This window comes from Indicator indicator, chromosome 14 (assembly GCF_027791375.1).
Source record: "Indicator indicator isolate 239-I01 chromosome 14, UM_Iind_1.1, whole genome shotgun sequence".
Lineage (NCBI taxonomy): Eukaryota > Metazoa > Chordata > Aves > Piciformes > Indicatoridae > Indicator > Indicator indicator.
Genome location: NC_072023.1, coordinates 5,466,097 through 5,488,169, shown reverse-complemented (window position 1 = coordinate 5,488,169; position 22,073 = coordinate 5,466,097). Strand labels below are relative to the sequence as shown.

General features: G+C 45.2%; 5 protein-coding genes across 5 annotated transcripts; 3 read left to right on the top strand and 2 right to left on the bottom strand.

Moving 5' to 3' along the window:
* The first annotated feature begins 704 nt into the window (after window positions 1-704).
* On the top strand, window positions 705-1,561 carry LOC128971032 (histone H1.10). Its single transcript, XM_054386422.1, has one exon. It carries the CDS (start codon window positions 705-707, stop codon window positions 1,368-1,370), a length of 666 nt encoding a protein of 221 aa, XP_054242397.1. The 3' UTR covers window positions 1,371-1,561.
* A 1,107-nt stretch (window positions 1,562-2,668) lies between these two features.
* LOC128971058 (histone H2B 1/2/3/4/6-like) lies at window positions 2,669-3,052 on the bottom strand. Its single transcript, XM_054386450.1, has one exon. The coding sequence runs from the start codon at window positions 3,047-3,049 to the stop codon at window positions 2,669-2,671; it is 381 nt and encodes a 126-aa protein (XP_054242425.1). The 5' UTR covers window positions 3,050-3,052.
* Window positions 3,053-3,380: 328 nt separating this feature from the next.
* Window positions 3,381-3,770, top strand: LOC128971040 (histone H2A.J). The gene has a single exon (XM_054386432.1). The coding sequence runs from the start codon at window positions 3,381-3,383 to the stop codon at window positions 3,768-3,770; it is 390 nt and encodes a 129-aa protein (XP_054242407.1).
* A 13,377-nt stretch (window positions 3,771-17,147) lies between these two features.
* On the bottom strand, window positions 17,148-17,561 carry LOC128971046 (histone H2B 8). The gene has a single exon (XM_054386438.1). The coding sequence runs from the start codon at window positions 17,540-17,542 to the stop codon at window positions 17,162-17,164; it is 381 nt and encodes a 126-aa protein (XP_054242413.1). The 5' UTR covers window positions 17,543-17,561; the 3' UTR covers window positions 17,148-17,161.
* A 345-nt stretch (window positions 17,562-17,906) lies between these two features.
* Window positions 17,907-18,296, top strand: LOC128971042 (histone H2A-IV). Its single transcript, XM_054386434.1, has one exon. The coding sequence runs from the start codon at window positions 17,907-17,909 to the stop codon at window positions 18,294-18,296; it is 390 nt and encodes a 129-aa protein (XP_054242409.1).
* Window positions 18,297-22,073: the final 3,777 nt, after the last annotated feature.

Genomic DNA, 22,073 nt, shown 5'->3' with positions numbered 1-22,073 from the left:
ATTCACTTACAGAACACTGCAAAAATTGCAAAGCTCTGGCAAGTTCCAAACACTTTTCAACAATATATGTATTCCTCAGGAGGTCTTTCATATTCCCAAAACACGAAATTCTGAAGAAATACAGTATCCCTAATAGCTAAAGATATGGTTAAGGGAGCCGAATCTTTATCCATATTCAGAGCTCAGCCATGAAATTGTGTTACTTCCTTCTCTTTGAAATCAATTTACGACAAAAATACTGAAGCTGCATCCTCGGTTTCTATCCTAATCTGGAGAAAAGCCCCTAAAGAATAAGCCTGCATTTCGGGGAAGATTTTTTATATAGGGGTTTTATTTTAATTTAGAAGGAAAAACAAAAGTTTGCCGTTCCTGGGGTCTGTTTGGCTCCACAGCGCGGCGTTAAATACATCTTTTCTCTCTCATCTGGGGTCCTAACAGCAAGAAACTCCCCCGAATGAAAGTCCACCCTCTTCTCTTCACTCTCCCATGAAACTGGGGTGATTCGGTGGCACGTATTTTACAAAAAATATGAATTTATAACTCCAAAGAAACACAGACTCAGAGGACGAAAAGCTCTTCCTGGCTAACAGTTAGGCGGGCTCTGCAAAGCACCAATCACAGATCACCGCTTCGCTATAAATTCAGGCATCGGGGTTACTGTAGCCCAATTACTTTCTTTTGATTAGGAAGAAGTCTTTGCAGCGATGTCGGAGACCGCACCCGCCGCCGCGCCCGCCGTTGCGGCCCCCGCCGCCAAGGCCGCCGCCAAGAAGCCGAAGAAGGCAGCGGGCGGCTCCAAAGCCCGCAAGCCCGCGGGCCCCAGCGTCACCGAGCTGATCATCAAGGCCGTGTCCGCCTCTAAGGAGCGCAAGGGGCTCTCCCTCGCCGCTCTCAAGAAGGCGCTGGCCGCCGGCGGTTACGATGTGGAGAAGAACAACAGCCGTATCAAGCTGGGGCTCAAGAGTCTAGTCAGCAAGGGCACCCTGGTGCAGACCAAGGGCACCGGCGCCTCCGGCTCTTTCCGCCTCAGCAAAAAGCCCGGAGAGGTGAAGGAAAAAGCTCCCAAGAAGCGGGTAGCTGCAGCCAAGCCCAAGAAGCCGGCGGCCAAGAAGCCTGCCAGTGCTGCCAAGAAGCCCAAGAAAGCGGCAGCTGTGAAGAAAAGTCCTAAGAAGGCTAAGAAACCGGCTGCCGCTGCAGCCAAGAAAGCGACCAAAAGCCCCAAGAAGGCGACGAAGGCTGCCAAACCCAAAAAAGCAGCAGCACCAGCCAAGAGCCCGGCCAAAGCAAAGGCGGTGAAGCCCAAAGCAGCCAAGCCCAAGGCAGCCAAACCCAAAACGGCCAAGGCGAAGAAGACAGCGGCCAAGAAGTGAAGTGTTAAAGTGGAAATACTTAAACTCAACGGCTCTTTTAAGAGCCACCCACTGCTGTCCCCAAAAGGGCTGATACACTCCGTTAAGGAGTTCCGTGCCTGCAGCAAAGCGGACCACAGGGAGCTATCTGGGTGGCACTTCCGTCTGTGGCGTGGATGGGACGCTAAACTTCATACCGTGGTTACGTTTAAGACTTGGAAAAATAAAGTTTACCTTCTCTGTGAAAACGCTTTCTAAAGGCTGACTTTTTCTGAGCCCCACAAGACCGGGAGGGAGGGGGGTGGAACAGCTTAGGGCGTTTATCGCTCCGGGGCGTGGAGGCTTCTTTCAGTGACTTAACCTGCACGGTTTCTAACAGCCTGGTGCGACTGCCACACCTCTTAGTGATCGTAGCCAGGAACTACCAGCACGACTCTTCTGTTTCCTTGGCAATGACCTTTTCTCTGTCAGCGCTGTCGTGGGGCACGACTTAATTTCTGCTTGACTTCACCGACCTTGCTTTTTGAGATTTGTGGGGCAGGAATTGAGAGGGGGTAGATCTCTGCCGAGCAGCTCCACAGCCTCCGCCATCAGGGCGCTTTACGCACGGGGATTCTGCAGAGCCGGCTCCAGTATAAGAACAGGGGCTGAGCTGCGCGCAGCCATCGCAACACCGGGAGCTCCTCCTCCGGCTGAGATTGGTTGACGGAAATAAACCGCAGCCAGTTACTGAGTGCTTAGAAAATTTTGAAAAGCCCGCCCTGGCTCCGCGCTTCCTTGGGATGCTGAGTTCGTACATCCACGGAAAAAAAAATGGGCTTCCCAAAGCATCTATCCTAAATCAGTGTCCTCGATTCTTTTATTCTTTCCTATATGTAACGCTGCTGCGTCTTCTCGTACTGATATGGGGAAAAAATAGAGATTATCCTAGGAGAGTTTTATATATATATATGTTATTTAATCCGTTGAATTTCCCATTTTTGGGGGCGAATGTGTTCATGTAGAAATTGAAAGCTTCATGAATTCATTAGTTCTGTATAGCTTGGTATACAGAACTAATACCATATCATGCATACCAATGCATTGCAAAAGCCTTTTAAGGTTAATGTATTAATGCATAGTATAGTTAATACATTTGCTAAAGATACAAGATAACTAATAAACAGATTAACCATTGTAAGCTGATGACTGTGATTTAATATATATTTAAAACACCATACATTACGTTCTCCCAAACACTAGTGTTTAAAGCTCTTTCAAGGAGCATGTGGGTGGCTCTTAAAAGAGCCTTTGGGTTATTACTGATGGTCAGAGACGCTCTACTTAGAGCTGGTGTACTTGGTGACAGCCTTGGTGCCCTCAGACACAGCGTGCTTAGCCAACTCGCCAGGCAGCAGCAGCCGCACAGCCGTCTGGATCTCCCGCGAGGTGATGGTGGAGCGCTTGTTGTAGTGCGCCAGGCGAGAGGCTTCACCGGCGATGCGCTCGAAGATGTCGTTGACAAAGGAGTTCATGATGCCCATGGCCTTAGACGAGATGCCAGTATCGGGATGCACTTGCTTCAGCACCTTGTACACGTAGATAGAGTAGCTCTCCTTACGGCTCTTCTTGCGTTTCTTGTCTCCCTTTTTCTGGGTCTTGGTCACCGCTTTCTTAGAGCCCTTTTTGGGCGCGGGGGCGGACTTGGCCAGCTCAGGCATTTCCACAGAGCTTCCCTTTTCTCAGAGTAAGATGAGTAACTCAAGTGGGCACAGCCCCTTTATTTATAGCGGCGATATGCAAATACCCGACCTCATATTCGCCCAATGCGATTGGACCGTCGCGCACTGGGGCTATACCTTTTGCTCTGATTGGTGACAATACGATCCGTCTTCTCATTGGTTGTGTATGCGGTGACTGCTCCCAGCCAATCACCAATAGCTAATCCCGCCCAGGAAAGGGATAAAAAGGGAGGCTCCGCTTTCTTATTAAGAATATTTCAGCTTTGTCTTGTGAGTGTAGGTCGGGGGCTTTTTACAAGCATCTAAGGAAATGTCTGGTCGCGGAAAACAGGGTGGTAAAGTTCGAGCTAAGGCCAAGTCACGCTCGTCCAGGGCTGGACTGCAGTTCCCCGTGGGCCGCGTGCACCGACTGCTGCGGAAAGGTAACTACGCGGAGCGTGTCGGGGCTGGAGCGCCTGTTTACATGGCGGCTGTGCTGGAGTACCTGACGGCTGAGATTCTGGAGCTGGCAGGCAACGCTGCCCGCGACAACAAGAAGACACGCATCATTCCCCGACACCTGCAGCTGGCTATCCGCAACGACGAGGAGCTCAACAAGCTGCTGGGCAAGGTGACGATCGCGCAGGGTGGAGTGCTGCCCAACATCCAGGCCGTGCTGCTGCCCAAGAAGACTGAGAGCCATAAGGCTAAAAGTAAATAAGCTCAATGAGCAAAGCTGCTCAAGAGTTTTTACGTGGCGATAAATACAACCCAAAGGCTCTTTTCAGAGCCACCCACACTGTCACGAAAGAGTTGTGTTGCTTTCTTAAGAAAATATGCTTTGGTGATAAAATTCATGCATTACTTTTGTTTAGGGAGGTGAAACCACGTGCTGTGGTAATGTCTGAAAAGTTCTGTTTCCTACCTGATAGAAGTGATATATTTGCTTTCTAGCTTTCTTTTGTTGAAATAACACTGTACTAGTGGTGCTTTATTGTCTTGTGGCTTGTAACATGAGTGCTAAAACACTTGTTCTATGTGATAGAACTGCTCAGATTTGATGACTTCTATGCTGCTTATAGTCTAAATTAGGGGTGGGGAGGAGGGTGGCTAAAAGACCCAAAGCTATGATACCATGAAAATAAATACGAAGGAGACCATGCCAACCAGATGTAACCACATTTAAGAATGAAGAGGGGTCTTTATTCTCTAGGGTATCTAAAGCTTCTTTCACTTAATTTTTATTTAGCAATAAAATGAGTAATGCTTTAGGGAAAGCAGCTTGTTTTGATCTAGATCCTTAACCAGTCAGGCCTGCACTGTAAACAAATATGTAGCATCTTTTAAATCAGAAGAAACTCCTTGCAACACAGGTATATTCCTGTTTTAAATGGGAATTTCAAACTTACCATTCTTGAATTATTTTGATGTGCATAGCTATTCCTTTGTGATATCAGTTAACCCGGGGCAGTGATCACTTACATGGAGGCCTTGGTTTCCACCAGTGCAGCACCTCTGCCCCTCCCCTTCCCCTAGGGGGAAGGGAAAATGCCCTAGACACGAAGGAAGGAAAATATAACAAATAGCAAGGTAGTATTTCCCGTGCTTCTCCCCACCATAAAGTGGTACCAGGGAGGCTTTTTAGGTACTACTGTATCATGACCCAAGTGGGAAATCAGGGATCATTTCTGAAGAGAAACATAAAGGAGGAGAGCTTTTAGAAGCATCAGACTAGTCAGATATAGTGACAGTAGCTGTGCCTAAGGGATTTTTTTTGCAGGTGAATTCCTTATGCTGTGGGCTGTGTTTTGGGGTTTTTCTGTTGTGTGCGTTTGTTTTTTAATCACTAGCTGCATTCCTATAGCACTTATGCTTCTCTTTTTGAAGGACAGACATGATATAAACTGTTTTAATGTGCACAAGTCTTCTACGTTTAGTCACCAGAACAGACCATTGCATATGTGTAGTGTAATCACAGAATGGTTTAGTTTGAAAAAGATCATAAACAATTATGTAGTCCAACACATCTTGCCACAGGATGTGGTTGTCTTCCACTAGGTCAGGTTCCTCTGAGCCCTATCCAGCCTGACTTTGAACACTTCAAAGAATGGGACATCCTGCAATTTTTCTGCACAACCTGTTCCAATTGTTCACTACTCTTTTTGGAAAAAAAAAATATTCCTTGCATCCAATTTAAATCTACCCTCTTTCAGTTTAAATTCATTGCCCTTTGCCCTCTCATCAGTCTTTTTATCTGCCTTGGTAGAAAGTCTCTTTATCTTTCTATAATGAAAGGCTGCAATAAGGTATTCTCAGAGATCCAGTGTGAATAATCCCTACTCTCAGCCTTCATGGGAAAGATGCTTTAGCCCCATAGTAATTTTTGTGGCCCTGATTTGAACCCCCTCCACAGGTCCATGTCTTCCTTGTGCTGGAGACCCCAGAGGTGGACACAGTAGTCCAGGTGAGGTTTCACAAAAGTGGAGTAAAGGGAGAGAATCACCTCCCTATACCTATTGGCCAGAATGGGGTTCTTTTGCAATCCAAATTATGATGGGCTTTCTGGGCTGCAAGTATTGGAATTGCAGAGAAAGCCTGAAAAGGGGGGGAGACTATCTGTAACCAAGAGTGTGATTATTTTGTTTCCTGTGTGGAAATCAGAATTGATACCATGTGAAAGGGCCCTGCCCTTTTGAGGGTGGAGGCAAGTCCAGCACATCTCTCAAAATTCTTATTATCTGACTGGAAAAATTCATTATTCTCTTAATTTAATGTCGAATACCTCTTACTTTACTCACTACTCTGCTTGCCTCAGGAACTGGAATTTCACCCTCTCCAATATTTAGCTTCTTAAAATTTCCTGCTTCTTGTTCTTAGCCACTAGTGGTTGTATGGGTTGTGGACACTGTGCTGTGATCACTCCAATGAGGCCTCTTATGTCAAAGTCCTGTAAATGAGAGGGATTATATGTGAAGAATGATGGCAAATCTACTGGCATTAAAGATTCATTGCTTTCAAGCACATCCTGTGGATGAGGGTATGTAGCAAAGTTTAAATAAATTAGGTTTCTCTCATGTTTACAACAAAGTGTAACAAAGAGGAAATGGAGCCTTATCTGTATCGAGTTCAAATACATCTTCACATTCTAAAGAATTTATTATGAAAAAAAAAATCAAACCCTCTCCAACCATTAATGTTATAGACCCCGAGTAATATTTAAGGATGATTCAATGGTGTCAGCCTATATATCAAGAGTCACAAAACTGTGTAGTTAAGAAGAAAGGCTTTTCTCTCCCTTTTCACCTTTATTTTGTTTGCAGAATTAGGTACTCTGGTTAAAAGATCCTTGCATTACTTTCATTTGCATAGTGTTATTATTATTATTACAGGTTTAGTAGGTACAGGTATGGATTTAAATTGCCAAATATGCTTTCAAGAGAATGAAGACTAACTTTGCAATTAGATACGATACACTGGTGGGATATTTTTGGTTTTTTTTGTTTGTTTGTTTGTTTGTTTGTTTAATTAACAATGTACTTTCTCATGCAGCCATCCATGGTGAGATGTTGCCTTCCTGAAACCGACAAATGCAATTTCCTCATTAGAGCTTAATGAGGAACCAGGGTGACTATCCTAACTAAACACACTTGAAAAGCTACATTATTTTCTTTTTAGTGGAGTAGAGTTTTGGAAAGGTTTTATTTTTTATAGTACTTTCTCCTATTAATATATGTACAAATTCATGAGGAAAATATAGTCCCTAAAATATGAAGATTGGATTCTGAACTTTGGTCCAAATTGCAATCTCAAATCACAGTAAAAGCAGCTTCATTTGGGAATATACTTAACACCAAAACTTTATTCCCCTGTCAAATATTTTTGTCCAAGAAAACCCTTTGATCCTAAGGTAGCTGACTGGGACAAACCCAGAAATACTCATGAAACATTTCTGTAGCTATTTGTGGCATCCCTAAGGCAAAGCAGCCTCCTAGAAAGTATGATATTAAATTATATCAAATGTGCACCACGCTTCGGGGAAAGGGCTTTTCAGCTAATTAATCTGTAAGCTACGGGTCTCATCCACTTGAGCACCCATTTCTGCCAGGACACTTTGGAATATGGTTTTCCACGCTTTTCAGTGGTAATACTGCTAGAGAAAGGTTATGCTTGGGATACTTGCCATGCATTTAGGAAGACTTAAGAACAAATTATATAGACACTAAAAGACTGTGTGCTTTTTTTAGGCTTCCTTTAATATTCAGTGTTGTTTATACACGTCACAGGAAACATCCAGCCACATATCTTCAGGTACAAAGAACAAAGCAAACTTTGTGGAGCCAAATAGCAATGGCTGACACTAGCCTGGCAAATCCAGTAATGACAGACTTTCTGGTTAATCTACAAACACTTTTGATTCACTCTATTCAGTCAAAAAGCTAACACAATCTAAAGGTAGTTTTACCTGTATGTGTTGTGCATATTTGAGTGTCAACTCTTTATTTCTTGTTTAAAATAGTAGATTGTATGAAAATGAAATTCACCGTGATCATTATAGCCAAAGAGAATAATTCTGCTTTTTGGAAACCCTTAACTTAAAATATTAATATCTCAGTCATGATTACCCCTGAGTGTAGGAAACATATTCTGCCAAGAAATATTATGGAGATATTGTGGAAATTATGTAAAATACATCCAGGAATGAAATTACATAACATATTTAAAGGATATATATCAGTTATCCTCTTTTGGCAGGAGAATTGGATGCAATGATCTGCAGAGGTCACTTCCAACCCTATACAATTATCTGATTCTATGATTTTTTAAAGAGAGAAGTGAGTTTGAAGTGAACAAAATACTAATAATATAGCAAATGGGAAGTACCAAGGCAGTACAACTTCTATTCCAAGTAAGTTAAAATCTTAACATATTTAATTAAAATATTGCCTCATGTTTCTCAATATTTATTAATTCACATTACAAATAAAATGCAACAAACTGTAAGCAGCACATATATGAGGGGTTTTGTTATCGAATGGGGGAAATACATCACACATTTCCTGAATTACTCATTTGAAGAAAATATACTTGGTTATAGTTCAGTTATTCGATGTCATGCAGGCATATGGTTAGCCATGTCTGCAATGTTTTTCTTTCTTATGTGGGATACCGTTGAACACACGAACTTCTTTATTTCAGAGGCCAGGAGCAAGTCCAGAGCCTGCGGTCAGCGGTGTCTATGGGGCTGGGCTGCGCAGCAGAAAGCGTAAAAGGCAGATGGTTCCCCCTGCTCGTCCAAGCAGCCTCCCATTCTGCCCCCGCAAAAGCTCCAGATCAAGGCGTTTCCCACCAGACCGCCTCACTGAACACTTTTCTATGATTAAGGCTCTCACTCCCTGCTTTCGCATCAACCAGGCCCGTGCAGGCATGAAAGCGTCGAACGCTCGGGGCCGGACTTAGGCCTTACAAGAATTGGGAAGACGTCAGGACAGCAGTATCGAGGAAGACAAAGAAAACGGCGGAGTCGCCATAACCGAAACAAAGAGAGAGCTTCCCGGAAAACATCCCTCCGCGAGATCAGCATAAGCGGAACCGAGAGCCAGCGGAGGGGAGGGGCGATAGCGCAGAACGCGGCCCCGGATTGGTCCGATTTTGCCGCAGACCCGCGGTCAGAGAGACGGGAAGGGCCAGGACCAAGACCAAGAGCACCGCAGCCCGAAACGCAGGCCCAGGGCCGCCACCCCTGCTGCCACCAGCGGAAATCTAGAGCCGCCTCGCAACAGTTATAGCGCAGGCCGGGCAGAGAAGCGGACGGGACAGGGGAGAAACATTACGAAGTACAGGCTGCCAGAGGGGCCGCGCGCAGGGCGGCCCGAGAGCGGGAAGCGCAAGGCAGCAGCCCCGCCCCGCTCGCCACGGGCAGAGCCTGCGGCCGCTTCTGAAGGGAAGCGCGTGCCGAACCGCGCGCGGGTGGCCCTGGGGGCCAGGGCAGTGAAAAGGGGCGGGGACTGCGGTCGCGGCCCCGCCTGCCGCTGCAGTTCTCAACCAGGTCGGCTCCAGGGAAATATAGCGCGTCTCAGCCTAAGCGGCTGCTGTGGAGTGCTAGGTTGCAAAGAGTGTGTGGCAATGTCTGGTAGAGGTAAAGGCGGGAAGGGGCTCGGCAAAGGAGGTGCCAAGCGCCATCGCAAAGTGCTGCGGGATAACATCCAGGGCATCACCAAGCCGGCTATTCGCCGCTTGGCTCGGCGCGGTGGTGTCAAGCGTATCTCGGGGCTCATCTACGAAGAGACGCGCGGTGTGCTGAAGGTCTTTCTGGAGAACGTGATCCGTGATGCAGTTACCTACACCGAGCACGCCAAGAGAAAGACTGTGACGGCCATGGATGTTGTCTATGCACTGAAGCGCCAGGGACGCACCCTCTACGGCTTCGGTGGTTAAGCTTGCCTTGCAGACTTTCTGTGCTGTTCACCCAGTCAAAACAACAAGGCTCTTTTCAGAGCCACCCACAGATTTCACATAAAGAGCTGCTTATTGCTATTTCTAAGTTTTGTAATACTGCGATATGATCACTTGAGACATAAATTCCATAAGGACAAGTTCAGGGTCCTGCATCTGGAAAGGAGCAACAACAGGCAGCAATACAGGTTAGGGGCTGCCTTGCTGGAAAGCAGTTCCGTGGAGAAAGACCTTGGGAGTCCTAATGGACATCTGAGTTCTCGATGGGACAGCTATATGCCCTTCTACAAGGCCAAAAGATCCAATGGTGTGCTGGGGTGCTCTAGTGAGACCATAAATGGAATACTGTGTCCAGTTTTGGGCTCCTCAGTTTGAGAGAGACAGGGACCTCCTACAGAGAATTCAATAGAGGTCTATGAGGATGGCTAGGGGACTTGAGCACCTGCCTTATGAAGATACTGAGAAATATAGGGCTGTTTAGTCTTGAAAAGACTGAGAAGGGATCTGATCAATGTCTAAATATTTGAGGGCTGAATGTCAAGTGGAGGGGGCCAATCTCACTAGAGCAGAGGGAGAAAACATCCCTTAGACCTGCTGGACACACTTTTCTTAATGCACCCCAGCACACCATTGGATCTTTTGGCCTTGTAGAAGGGCATATAGCTGTCCCATCGAGAACTCAGATGTCCATTAGGACTCCCAAGGTCTTTCTCCACGGAACTGCTTTCCAGCAAGGCAGCCCCTAACCTGTATTGCTGCCTGTTGTTGCTCCTTTCCAGATGCAGGACCCTGAACTTGTCCTTATGGAATTTATGTCTCAAGTGATCATATCGCAGTATTACAAAACTTAGAAATAGCAATAAGCAGCTCTTTATGTGAAATCTGTGGGTGGCTCTGAAAAGAGCCTTGTTGTTTTGACTGGGTGAACAGCACAGAAAGTCTGCAAGGCAAGCTTAACCACCGAAGCCGTAGAGGGTGCGTCCCTGGCGCTTCAGTGCATAGACAACATCCATGGCCGTCACAGTCTTTCTCTTGGCGTGCTCGGTGTAGGTAACTGCATCACGGATCACGTTCTCCAGAAAGACCTTCAGCACACCGCGCGTCTCTTCGTAGATGAGCCCCGAGATACGCTTGACACCACCGCGCCGAGCCAAGCGGCGAATAGCCGGCTTGGTGATGCCCTGGATGTTATCCCGCAGCACTTTGCGATGGCGCTTGGCACCTCCTTTGCCGAGCCCCTTCCCACCTTTACCTCTACCAGACATTGCCACACACTCTTTGCAACCTAGCACTCCACAGCAGCCGCTTAGGCTGAGACGCGCTATATTTCCCTGGAGCCGACCTGGTTGAGAACTGCAGCGGCAGGCGGGGCCGCGACCGCAGTCCCCGCCCCTTTTCACTGCCCTGGCCCCCAGGGCCACCCGCGCGCGGTTCGGCACGCGCTTCCCTTCAGAAGCGGCCGCAGGCTCTGCCCGTGGCGAGCGGGGCGGGGCTGCTGCCTTGCGCTTCCCGCTCTCGGGCCGCCCTGCGCGCGGCCCCTCTGGCAGCCTGTACTTCGTAATGTTTCTCCCCTGTCCCGTCCGCTTCTTTGCCCGGCCTGCGCTATGACTGTTGCGAGGCGGCTCTGGATTTCCGCTGGTGGCAGCAGGGGTGGCGGCCCTGGGCCTGCGTTTCGGGCTGCGGTGCTCTTGGTCTTGGTCCTGGCCCTTCCCGTCTCTCTGACCGCGGGTCTGCGGCAAAATCGGACCAATCCGGGGCCGCGTTCTGCGCTATCGCCCCTCCCCTCCGCTGGTTCCCGCTCGCCTCCATTTATGCTTCGGGCAATTGATGTGTTGCTTTTAATTTTGTAATTATTAACATTTGCCAGCACAGAAATCCTCCTCGGTCATAATTAAATAATCTCTCCCTGCCTTGCTGCTCTCCACCAACAGCGTCTTTCTGTTGCTAATCCTTGTTGTTTAAAATACGAGGGGAAGGAATTGCTCATGTCATGTAATAAGAAGAATTGTCCTTCCGTTTTTTTTTTCTTTGTTTGTTTGTTTAAACATATCGTACTTTCCCTTCATACGGTGCAAAACTTGCTCCGTTTTGTGATTTTTTTGTTTAGGTTGATAGTTTGTGACTTTTTTTTCCCTCACATCATGGAGATAGACACAAACACATACATATATGTCATACCTTTACCTAACCAGGCGTATTTTTTTACCATTTTGTGAGAAACTGAATGTAAAGAGAAAAGACTGAGGAATTTGTACAAGTCACAACATCATGTTCTGGGAATACATCCTGCTGGGGAGGTAAGCAACCCATTCTTGCTGCTCTGTACCTTAACAGAATCAAAAAGCTATTAATAAAATCTCACCCTAATGCTCAGTTTATCTCCTTACTAAACTCGTGGCATATAAAATAGGAAGCCTACTCAGTTTTAATAGTTGTTAAAATGCAGATCACAGATCCAGTATTACTGATTTTCCTGACTCAAGGCCTACTCACTCAAACTATTAAACTTTACTCCCTGACACAGATAATATCCAAATAAGTTATGTGGAGATTAAATGCAATTTAATATGGGACTGCTTGCAAGGGCTTTCGTGGGTTTTTTTGACATCACAGATTTTCATAAATTCAGTATGATTAACTGCCAACCTGTGTTAAGAAAAAGGAGAAAACGAGAAAAAAAAAAAACAATGTCTAAACACTGATGTGCTGCAGCAAACCTCAGTGCAACAATTTATAAAAAAGGGAAAGTATTTCTGCTTTAAACTAAAAGTGATTTCACTGACACAAATTCCCACTTTAGCATCTAGGCAGGCCAGTATTGCTTGCAGTGAGGATAAGGAATGCTTGCTATGAACCCTCAGGTGATCTCTAGAGAGGGGGAGGTGTTAGCTGCAATATGCTCATTTTTGAATGGCCTCTTGTGCTGTTTAGAAGATAAATGTAATTCTATTTTTTCCTCTCTTTCCAATCCCTAACACTTCTGTTACTGTTACAATTTACCCACCAATCACTGTCTCCATAGCTGAATGCCCAGGACTTTACATCATCTTTTCTCAAGTAAATTGAACTAAAGTTGATTCTGTCTTTTGTTTATACTGTTCATTGCCTTAAGCTTCGCTCTTTCAGCCTGAGGTAGTTGTCTGGTAGTTACTGGAGAAGAGGAGGCTGAGGGAAGATATCATTGCTCTCTACAACTGCCTGAAAAAAAGTTTGGAGTGAGGTGGGAGGTCAATCTCTTCTCCCTAGTATCAGGTGATGGAATGAGAGGAAATGGCCTGCAATTGTGCCAGGGGAGGTTTAGATCGGATATTAGGAAAAAAATATTTACTGAAAGAGTGGTCAAGCATTACAACAGTTAACCCAGGGAAGTGGTAGATTCTCTGGAAGTGTTCAAGAAATGTGTGGACATGGCACTTCAGCTTGCTCAAGGCCCACATTCAACCTGGCCTTGAAACACCTCAAGCGTCCTTTCAAAATGCATTATACCTGAACAATCCTTCAGACTCAGACATTATCACTTAAGGTTCATAAGAGCTCATCGGTTCTGCAGACAACCTTACACATCTGTTTCTTCCTCATCTGCTAGACTGGCAGTGTTTTTTACAGTTCAATCATGCATCTGTCAGAACAAGTCCAAATAATATTACTTTTATTAAAAAACCAGTCACAGGACTTTAATACACTAGAGGGGAAAAAAATAAAGTCAAATAAAACTTGTTTCTTTGTGTTGCTCTTCAAAAATCATTTTTTTAAAATAATAAAAAAATACATTTCTGACCCAAATGTTCTGAAATGTTGCTGAAAAATAAATATTCTGACCGTTGACAAGATGTTAAATATCAACTATATAAAATATTAATATAGGTATTTTAATTAGTCTATTAATACTTTTATCAAAGATACATGAGGTTTAGATAAATGAATAGATGCCTCGCTATCAGAGAGTAACAGAAAAGGATTTGCTTGCACTGAGACTCATTTCTCTAATCACAGCAGTTTATAATCACCTACTGCAAAAAAAAAAAAACAAAACTGTTCTGAAAAGAACAAAGCTTGTGTCAAAGGGGAGAAAAAAATAATGAGGAAGGGAACAAATCACATCGCCTATCTTAATTCCCAAACTACCATTCCCGATACATTCCCCCCTCCCTTTTACCCCTCCGAGGTTAAGAGAAAATGGCTGAAAGTGAGAAAAACAAGGGAAAGAAAATGGTGTCGAGGCAGTTGATTGGCCAGATTTTGCTGCAGAGTCCAAGTTCCTGACACAGAGAAAGGAAGATTTCCTAATACGAATAATGTCAGCAGATAGTAGAACACCAAGAGCCTCGCAATTCTAGGCTTTCCAAAGAGAAGTATTCCCTCTAAGCCATTTTCCGTGTTTCCTTCATTCTGAATTGAAATGAAGCCTGTATTTAGTTCAATCCAACCGCTTCTTAAAGGCACAGCTGCTCCTTTGTAGCACTAAAAAACAGAGACACATTGTTTCAAACATGTTTAATGGAACAGCAAGCTCCCAACTTACATTAAAAAAAAAAAAAAAAGAGAGAGAGAAAGGAGAAAAATAACTGAAATAAAGTCAGAGATAACTTTGGAAATGTAAATTTTTCAAGCATCAACTACAGAACTATTGAGTAGGACAGCAAGGTTGTGCAGCTGAATTTACAGTCCAGGAGAAAGCCCCTTTATGAGATAGTTCACAAAACCATTAAAAAAAAATAATAATCTGAAGATGAGGAATAAAGAAGAGCAATTTTAACAGTAATTTAACATTACTTCTAAGAGTAATGTTGGACTCCTTGTCAAGTTTCAAATCATCGATACTCCTTGTAAAACACTTTCTTCATTGCTCAGTTTAGCAAATACATTCAGGAGCCTAAAGACTCATGGAGAAAACAGATCAAAATACGCATCTCTAATCATTCACACAGCATATCCAAAAAATCAATGATGCAAGGATGTCCCTGAGAAACACCAAAGGTACACCTCTTTCGAAAGCGGGACTCCTAAAAACTACCCTTGTCACTGCCATGCCCCCAGAAATCCCGGGGGGGGGGGGGGGGGGGAGGGAGGAGGAACAGCAACAAGAAAAAAATCTCAGGAATGAACTAGAAGTGTTTGAGAAGGGCTGAAAAAGTCCAGGGAATATCGCTCATGACAGGGACAGATAGAACATGAGTGATAAAGCACGGAGAAAATGACTAACCTAGAGCCTTTCCTGGAAGTGCAGAAAAGAGCTTCTGGCTTCTCCAGAAACACACAAATCAGAGAAAAAGGCTTTAGAAGGCATTATTTGTGTCAGGACAAAATAACGTTGCTACAAGAACAAAGTAAATGCAGCATACCAGTAAGTATTTACAGTAAGCTCCCTATTATATCCTTTCCAAATGAGATATTTTCCAGTCACTTTTACAAAGTCAAAGAGTTAGTCCGAATGTGTTTAAAACAGAGCTAAACAGAAATTATATAGAAATATAAAACTAGACATTTTCTCCACAAAAGACAAGCTAAGTATTTTCTTTAAAACCTAAATATGAAGTTCCGTTTAAAAAAAAAACAAACAAAAAAAAAAAAAAACCAAAGCCTGAAACAAACACTACATTAAAAAAAATTTGCACCCTCATACATCTCTTTCAGTGCAATCACAGAAGAAATTCACCTCAAGCTGTTTCACTGTGGTCAGGACCCTTTTCATACCCTCTGAAACATGATTTAAAACATTTTGCTTGGTACTTACTTGAGATACGGAACCTTAGGTAAAGCACAAAGAAACACTTCACTTCCTACGAAACCCTAAGAGTTTACAGCTCTCTTTAGTGGCTCTGTGGCGGCTCTTAAAAGAGCCTTTGGGGTTTTTATGAGCTGAAGGATCAATTTGCTAAGAACTCAAGCACGCTCGCCACGGATGCGGCGGGCAAGCTGGATGTCCTTGGGCATGATAGTGACACGCTTGGCATGGATAGCACAAAGGTTGGTATCCTCGAACAGCCCCACCAGGTAGGCCTCGCTCGCCTCCTGCAGAGCCATCACAGCCGAGCTCTGGAAGCGCAGGTCAGTCTTGAAGTCCTGCGCGATTTCACGCACCAGGCGCTGGAAGGGCAGCTTGCGGATCAGTAGCTCTGTCGACTTCTGGTAGCGCCGGATCTCGCGAAGAGCCACGGTGCCGGGCCGGTAGCGATGCGGCTTCTTCACACCGCCCGTGGCTGGGGCGCTCTTGCGGGCCGCCTTAGTAGCCAGCTGCTTGCGGGGCGCTTTCCCGCCGGTGGACTTCCGCGCTGTCTGCTTTGTGCGTGCCATCGTACAGCAACCTACTCCGCAACACTGGAAAACAAACGGCTATACCCAAAGTGGCCGTAGGGCCCCTATTTATAGCCACCACCGCACTGTGATTGGCTAGAGAGAAGGCACAGACTCCATTGGGCTGCAGGAAAGATTTGAAAATCCCGCCCTGCAGCGCGGGGCCGAGGGGTGGGGGCACCGACAGATTCCCCGCTCCGCAGCCTCCCTCCCCCCTCCCCATGCACCCCCGGTGGAGGTGGCGCTGCTCTTTCTGCTCTTATTCCTTAGCTCTGCCCCTCCAGCGGGTCTGACCGCGCCTGGGCGCTTCGCCACGGTGGTAACCTGCCAGCGGACGCAAGTTCTGATTTCAGCCCGGCTTTGATAGCTGCCGCTGTCCCGGGCAGTCAGGATTGTGTCCCCTTGCAAAAGACTTTTTCGGAAAACTAGCCTGCCCTGCAGATCATGCCTCATCTGAAGCTTGATAATGCGGTCTCATTCACATCCATGTTTTTAGCTTCCCTTAATTTTCACTCCTAATTTCTTCTTGCATTGTCACATAGAATCGAAGAGGAAGATTTTTATTTTGCCACTCTTATTCCCCATCAAAGAGACACGGCAAAAATAACTACACCACATCCATGTAAAATTTCTGAGCTTAATGAAATTATGCTGCCTTATCTGATGAGCACAGTGTGAGAAATTTCATGAAACACTGTCTTCCAAGTACCACACGGCCATAGAGCTCCATCCCTGTCAAGCTCTCTGAGTAAACAAGCTACTCTGGCTTCCAGCCAAGTCGTTTGACAATGATAGGCAATATTGAAAGGGAAACGACTTTTTATTAGATGAGGTATGAGCTGTATTGGAATAAGGTGATGGTTGGGGAGAGAGGAAACAACGAAAAATAAAATAAAAATAAAATTTAAAATTAAAACTATTTTTGAAGCAAACAAAAAAACCTGCAAACCCAAACTTTATTTATACGGGAACGATAGAGACAAAAACAAATCAAAACCCAACACCACAAACACCCCAAGCATTGCCAGAGTTGTGTGCGCTCACTGGGGAGGGAAAAAAAAAAAAAAGAGTGGAAATAATTAAAATAAGTGGAACTTTAATAGCTTTAGAACTCACTTGGGAGATTAGTTCTTTTTATAAACCTACCCGATAAACAGTCTTGGCTAGGGCACACACAATACGACCATTCCCAGTACGTGAACATAAGTATTTTCTTTACCAATTCATGGGTACTAATCTAAAAACTAAGCTATTGTTAAACACAAAAATCACTCACCCAACCGAAATCAATGTGAACGACTCTTTTACTGAAATTGTGGGTGGCTCTTAAAAGAGCCTTTGGTTTAGACGATCTTTCAAACAGATTTACTTGGAGCTGGTGTACTTGGTGACAGCCTTGGTGCCCTCGGACACGGCATGCTTGGCCAGCTCGCCAGGCAGCAGCAGCCGCACGGCCGTCTGGATCTCCCGCGAAGTGATGGTGGAGCGCTTGTTGTAGTGCGCCAGGCGAGAGGCCTCGCCGGCGATGCGCTCGAAGATGTCATTGACAAAGGAGTTCATGATGCCCATGGCCTTAGACGAGATGCCCGTGTCGGGGTGCACCTGCTTCAGCACCTTGTACACGTAGATGGAGTAGCTCTCCTTTCTAGTCTTTCTACGTTTCTTGTCACCCTTCTTCTGAGTTTTAGTGACAGCTTTCTTGGAGCCCTTCTTCGGAGCGGGAGCGGATTTAGCTGGTTCCGGCATTTTACGAGCCTGCCTCTACCTATCCACCGCAGAAACGACGTAAATACAATAGCAGCAGCGCGCCTATTTATAGGGACGGTATGCAAATTAGATGACTCAAGGCTGTTCTTCGCTATTGGACTACCCGATTTCCTGATGTCATATCATCTAACACCTTCGATTGGTTGAAACTTCATCCATCTTTCCATTGGTTAACTTTACAATCGCAGCCTTAGCCAATCAGAAGTCCCACTGAACCCCAGAAGGAAGGGATAAAAAGGCAGGGTGGAAGCTCTGGCAGCATTTCCTCTTTTGTCGTGTTTTAGTCTGTTGCGTAGAGAACTTTGAATTTTGTTGTTTTTCTTTTTAAACTTGAGTTAGAGGCATGTCCGGTCGTGGGAAGCAAGGCGGAAAGGCTCGGGCTAAGGCTAAATCGCGCTCCTCACGGGCTGGACTGCAGTTCCCCGTGGGTCGTGTCCACCGGCTGCTGCGCAAAGGCAACTATGCGGAGCGAGTGGGGGCCGGCGCCCCGGTGTACCTGGCGGCCGTGCTGGAGTACCTGACGGCTGAGATCTTGGAGCTGGCAGGCAACGCTGCCCGCGACAACAAGAAGACACGCATCATCCCCCGCCACCTGCAGCTGGCTATCCGCAACGACGAGGAGCTCAACAAACTGCTAGGCAAGGTGACGATCGCGCAGGGTGGAGTGCTGCCCAACATCCAGGCCGTGCTGCTGCCCAAGAAGACCGACAGCCACAAGGCTAAAGCCAAGTAAACCTCTTTAAACAAATAACCCAAAGGCTCTTTTCAGAGCCACCCACAACTTCCTAGAAAGAGCAGGAATACCTGAGCCTACGAGTAACTTCCCTGGAAATTGCTCTGGTACATTTGGAAGCTCTTTAGTTGTGTAGGGAAAGCATGAAATGTGTAATTTTGCTGATAAGTGTAGGTTGCTGCCGTTTTTGCTGTAGTATTTAGTGCGTTTTATACAATTGCACATTTAGAGAAAACTGGCATTGAGGGTTAATGGGATCGGCGACCGCACTGTGGTCTAATGAAAAATAATGGTGGGCTTGCTGTCTCCTTTACCCTTTCGGGGGTAAGCACTTTCGATCCCAGTTGGGATGGGGTTTCTGTGCCCACCTGCACCGAAGGGCGTGGTACCTCCCAGACAATCCGCGGGAAACGCGCGCTTTTCAAACCCGGCACTGGCCGGGACACGGCACCCAAGAGCCGTGGCTGCTGCTGCCCCTCTCGGGGATACAAAAAACCCCAAAGTGCTGTACGTGTAGTGGCTGCTTTGTTTTTCTGTCTGCTTGAGGGTTGGGATTTTGGGGTTTTGTTTTATTTTGTTTTGTTTTGGGTTTTATTTTGCTGTTGGGTTTTTGCTCTGCTTTATTTGGGGTTTATATTCTCTGTTTGGGTTTTCATTGTTGTTTTTTCAGTTTCTTTGCGTTTTTTTAGCTTTGCAATTTGCAGCTTTAAGGTAATATTGAAGCAATTCTTTCAATTCATTTTCTGAGATAATGACCTGTAAGTTATCCAGGATGGATTCCAAAGGGCAGTATCAACTACTCTGAAGTTGCAACAAAGGATCACAAAAAAGTATACTATTCTATAGCATGTGATTTCCTATAGAACCATAGAATTAATTGCGTTGGAAGGGACCCTCGAAGGTCATCTTTTCCATTCCCCCTGCAGTAAGAAGAGGCATTTCTAACTAGATCAGGTTGCTCAGGGCCCTATTAAATTCGATCTTTAATATCTCCAGGGATGGGGCATCCACCATATCTCTCTCAGTGACCTGTTCTGCTATTTCTCAACACTCATTGTAAAGAGCTTACTCCTTATGTCTAACCTAAATCTACCCTGCTCTAGTTTAAAACCATTGCTGCTCATCCCATCACTACATGCCCTTCTAAAGAGTCTGTCAGGCTTCCTGTAGGTCTCCTTCATCCACTGAAATAAGGTCTCCCTAAAGACTTCTCCAGAGTGAGCACTACTTAGTCACATACAGGCATGACAAGGGATTGTCATGTACCAGTCCAGACCTGAAATGATGTTTCAATTATCCCTTTTTAATTCTGACAGGATGGGTGGTGTTTAAAAGCACTGTTGTGTTTTTGTGTTCTGTTTTCGCCAGGAAACTCAGAAGGCAATGATACAGTTTGGTGTGATGCCTTTTTGGTCTTGGAAACCTTAGTCACCTTTTGGGGGGCTTTATACGTCTGCCTTGGCTGGCTTGAGTGTGGGAGCCTTTTCTGCTCCATGGAGGTGTGTTGGAAGATTGACTAAGGTGCTTCAGGAGGTAAAACCTTAAGAGGGAACAATGGGACGTTAAGCTTAAAAGGAGGCAGAGTCTTGTGAAAGAAAGAGGTAACATATGAATTGCTAAAATAGTGCCCTTTTGTCTTGCTCATTACAATGTGAATATCCCACTCCTTCAGCAAGCCCAAGGGTTTGCATTTCACAACCCGGGATGGGGAGTGGGAGGTAACATCACACCTGGGGAAGAATCTGGTGGTCCCAAAAGATATCAGGAATGTTGAGATAAGGGAATGGTAAATCTCAACCCTTGTATGTAAAGTTAGGAGTGATAAAAAAAAAAAGACTATGGGCAAAGGTGGAAGTTGAGGAAATTCCATGGAAACATGAGATTTTTTTTTCACTCTGAGGGCGACAGAACACTGGAACAGGCTGCCCAGGGGGGTTGTGGAGTCTCCCTCTGGAGATATTCAAGACTTTCCTGGATGTGTTCCTGTGGTATGTGGTGTAGGTGATCCTTCTCTGGCAGGGGTTTGGACTGGATGATCTTTCAAAGTCCCTTCCAACCTCTAACACTCTGTGATTCTGTGAAATTACTGCCTTTTACTTTGTTACTATTTTGTATATAAATCCTAGTTTTTGCCTCAGATATGTTAGCTTTTTGACATCACCCTGCTAGCACCTGATCCTGTTCAGGTTTGTAACAATCTTGATATTTTGTTTCTGTGTGTGGACTGGACTTCCCACACCGGGTGAAGAATCCATTTCTTCACAACAGGTGGACACAGACTTGTTCAGGTCAGTGCTGCTGAGGCCATGGGTTCTGGAGTTGCTGTCACCTGCCTTTGGTAAGGAAGGGAAGGTGTCAGTGAGATACATACCAATGTAATCACAGAGACAGGTATTTATTGGAAGGAGCTCCTCTACCTTGGTGGCTAGGAGGGTCTACTCTGCTGGAAAGTAGTGGAGGCTCATCTGCCCTCTGTGAACACAGTAATTATTGTTTTCTTTCACTGTAAGGGACAATGCATCCTTTCCTCTGAAGTAAACCAGGATCATATTTCTTTGTCATTCTGTGATCGTTTGTGCTGTAGAAAAGTGAACAGCCCTCGGGGACGGGGTGTGGGCAAGAATCATGGAATGCATCGGGTTGGAAGTAACCCTCGAAGATCATTTTGTCCAAGTCCCCAGCAGCAAGCAGGGACGTTTCCAACTAGAGATTACACCGCCGGCAACTGAAAGCCCCTAACTTGGTGGGGGAGGGAAGAGTAGGGTGGGGAGGCAATGCGAGTTTTGTTCCTTAAAAGTGCCCCCGAAGGAAATAAGGAGAGGAAAATTGTACTGCTTTTTGCAGCATTCCCTCTCAGGAGACAGAGTAGTGAGTCAGTGTGGCAAATGTGTTAATCGAAAATGTTTTTCAGGCAGATGAGGTAATACGGGAGTGCCCTGCCGAAGTGTTGCTTGGAAACAAGATGAGAATCGCGGGTCTTGTTTTAAACGGCATTTGCTTCACACAGTTTTGAACGCTGGAGGCGATTTTTGGTATGTGTTTTGTTGCTGTGTTGCTTCAAGAGGGGAGGAAGTTGTTTTGTTTGGGGGTTTTGTTTATTTGTGATGGGTTTGTTGTTTGGTTTTGTTGGGTTGTTTGTTTGTGGGGGGTATTGTTTGGATTTTCGGGTTTTGTTTTGTTTGTTTTTTTTTTCCCCAAAACAGGCAGACGACTTTTTTTACCACTTTTAATCATCTGTGTTATGTTGAAAGAAATACTATTGAGATTCATCCCCTGCTATTCAGAGATGAACTTTATTAAAAGCCATACTGAACTTCCAGGCTTAGAACTAGGTTTAAAATATTTGGATATAACTTTCTTTTTGTTTAATAATCTCGAATTATTTGATGTAGTATGGTAAGAAGTATAACCTTCTATTAGTATGGGGTTGAGGGCAGAGATTATGTGGGTCTGAAGCAGAGGATCGATTTACAGAAGCTCCTGATTGGGCCATTTCATAATCCTGTGTTTGGAAAGAGAAGCTCCCCAGGCTTCATTTTTGCTCTAGGAAACACATTGTGAGAAGGAAGCATTTATCTTTTTTCAGGACCAATATTCACACTCAAGTGCCTGAGATGGAAACATGTCTGGTTTTCTTCCCTAGGAAATTAGGAAGGATGGAGTTGGTGTTTTTTTTTTTCCCTCGTGATGTTTGGAAAGATACTTAAAAGCACAAGCATTCCAACATTTTTTTTTTTTTTTACAAATTAGATTCAGACAGCTTGAAATTTAAAGTAT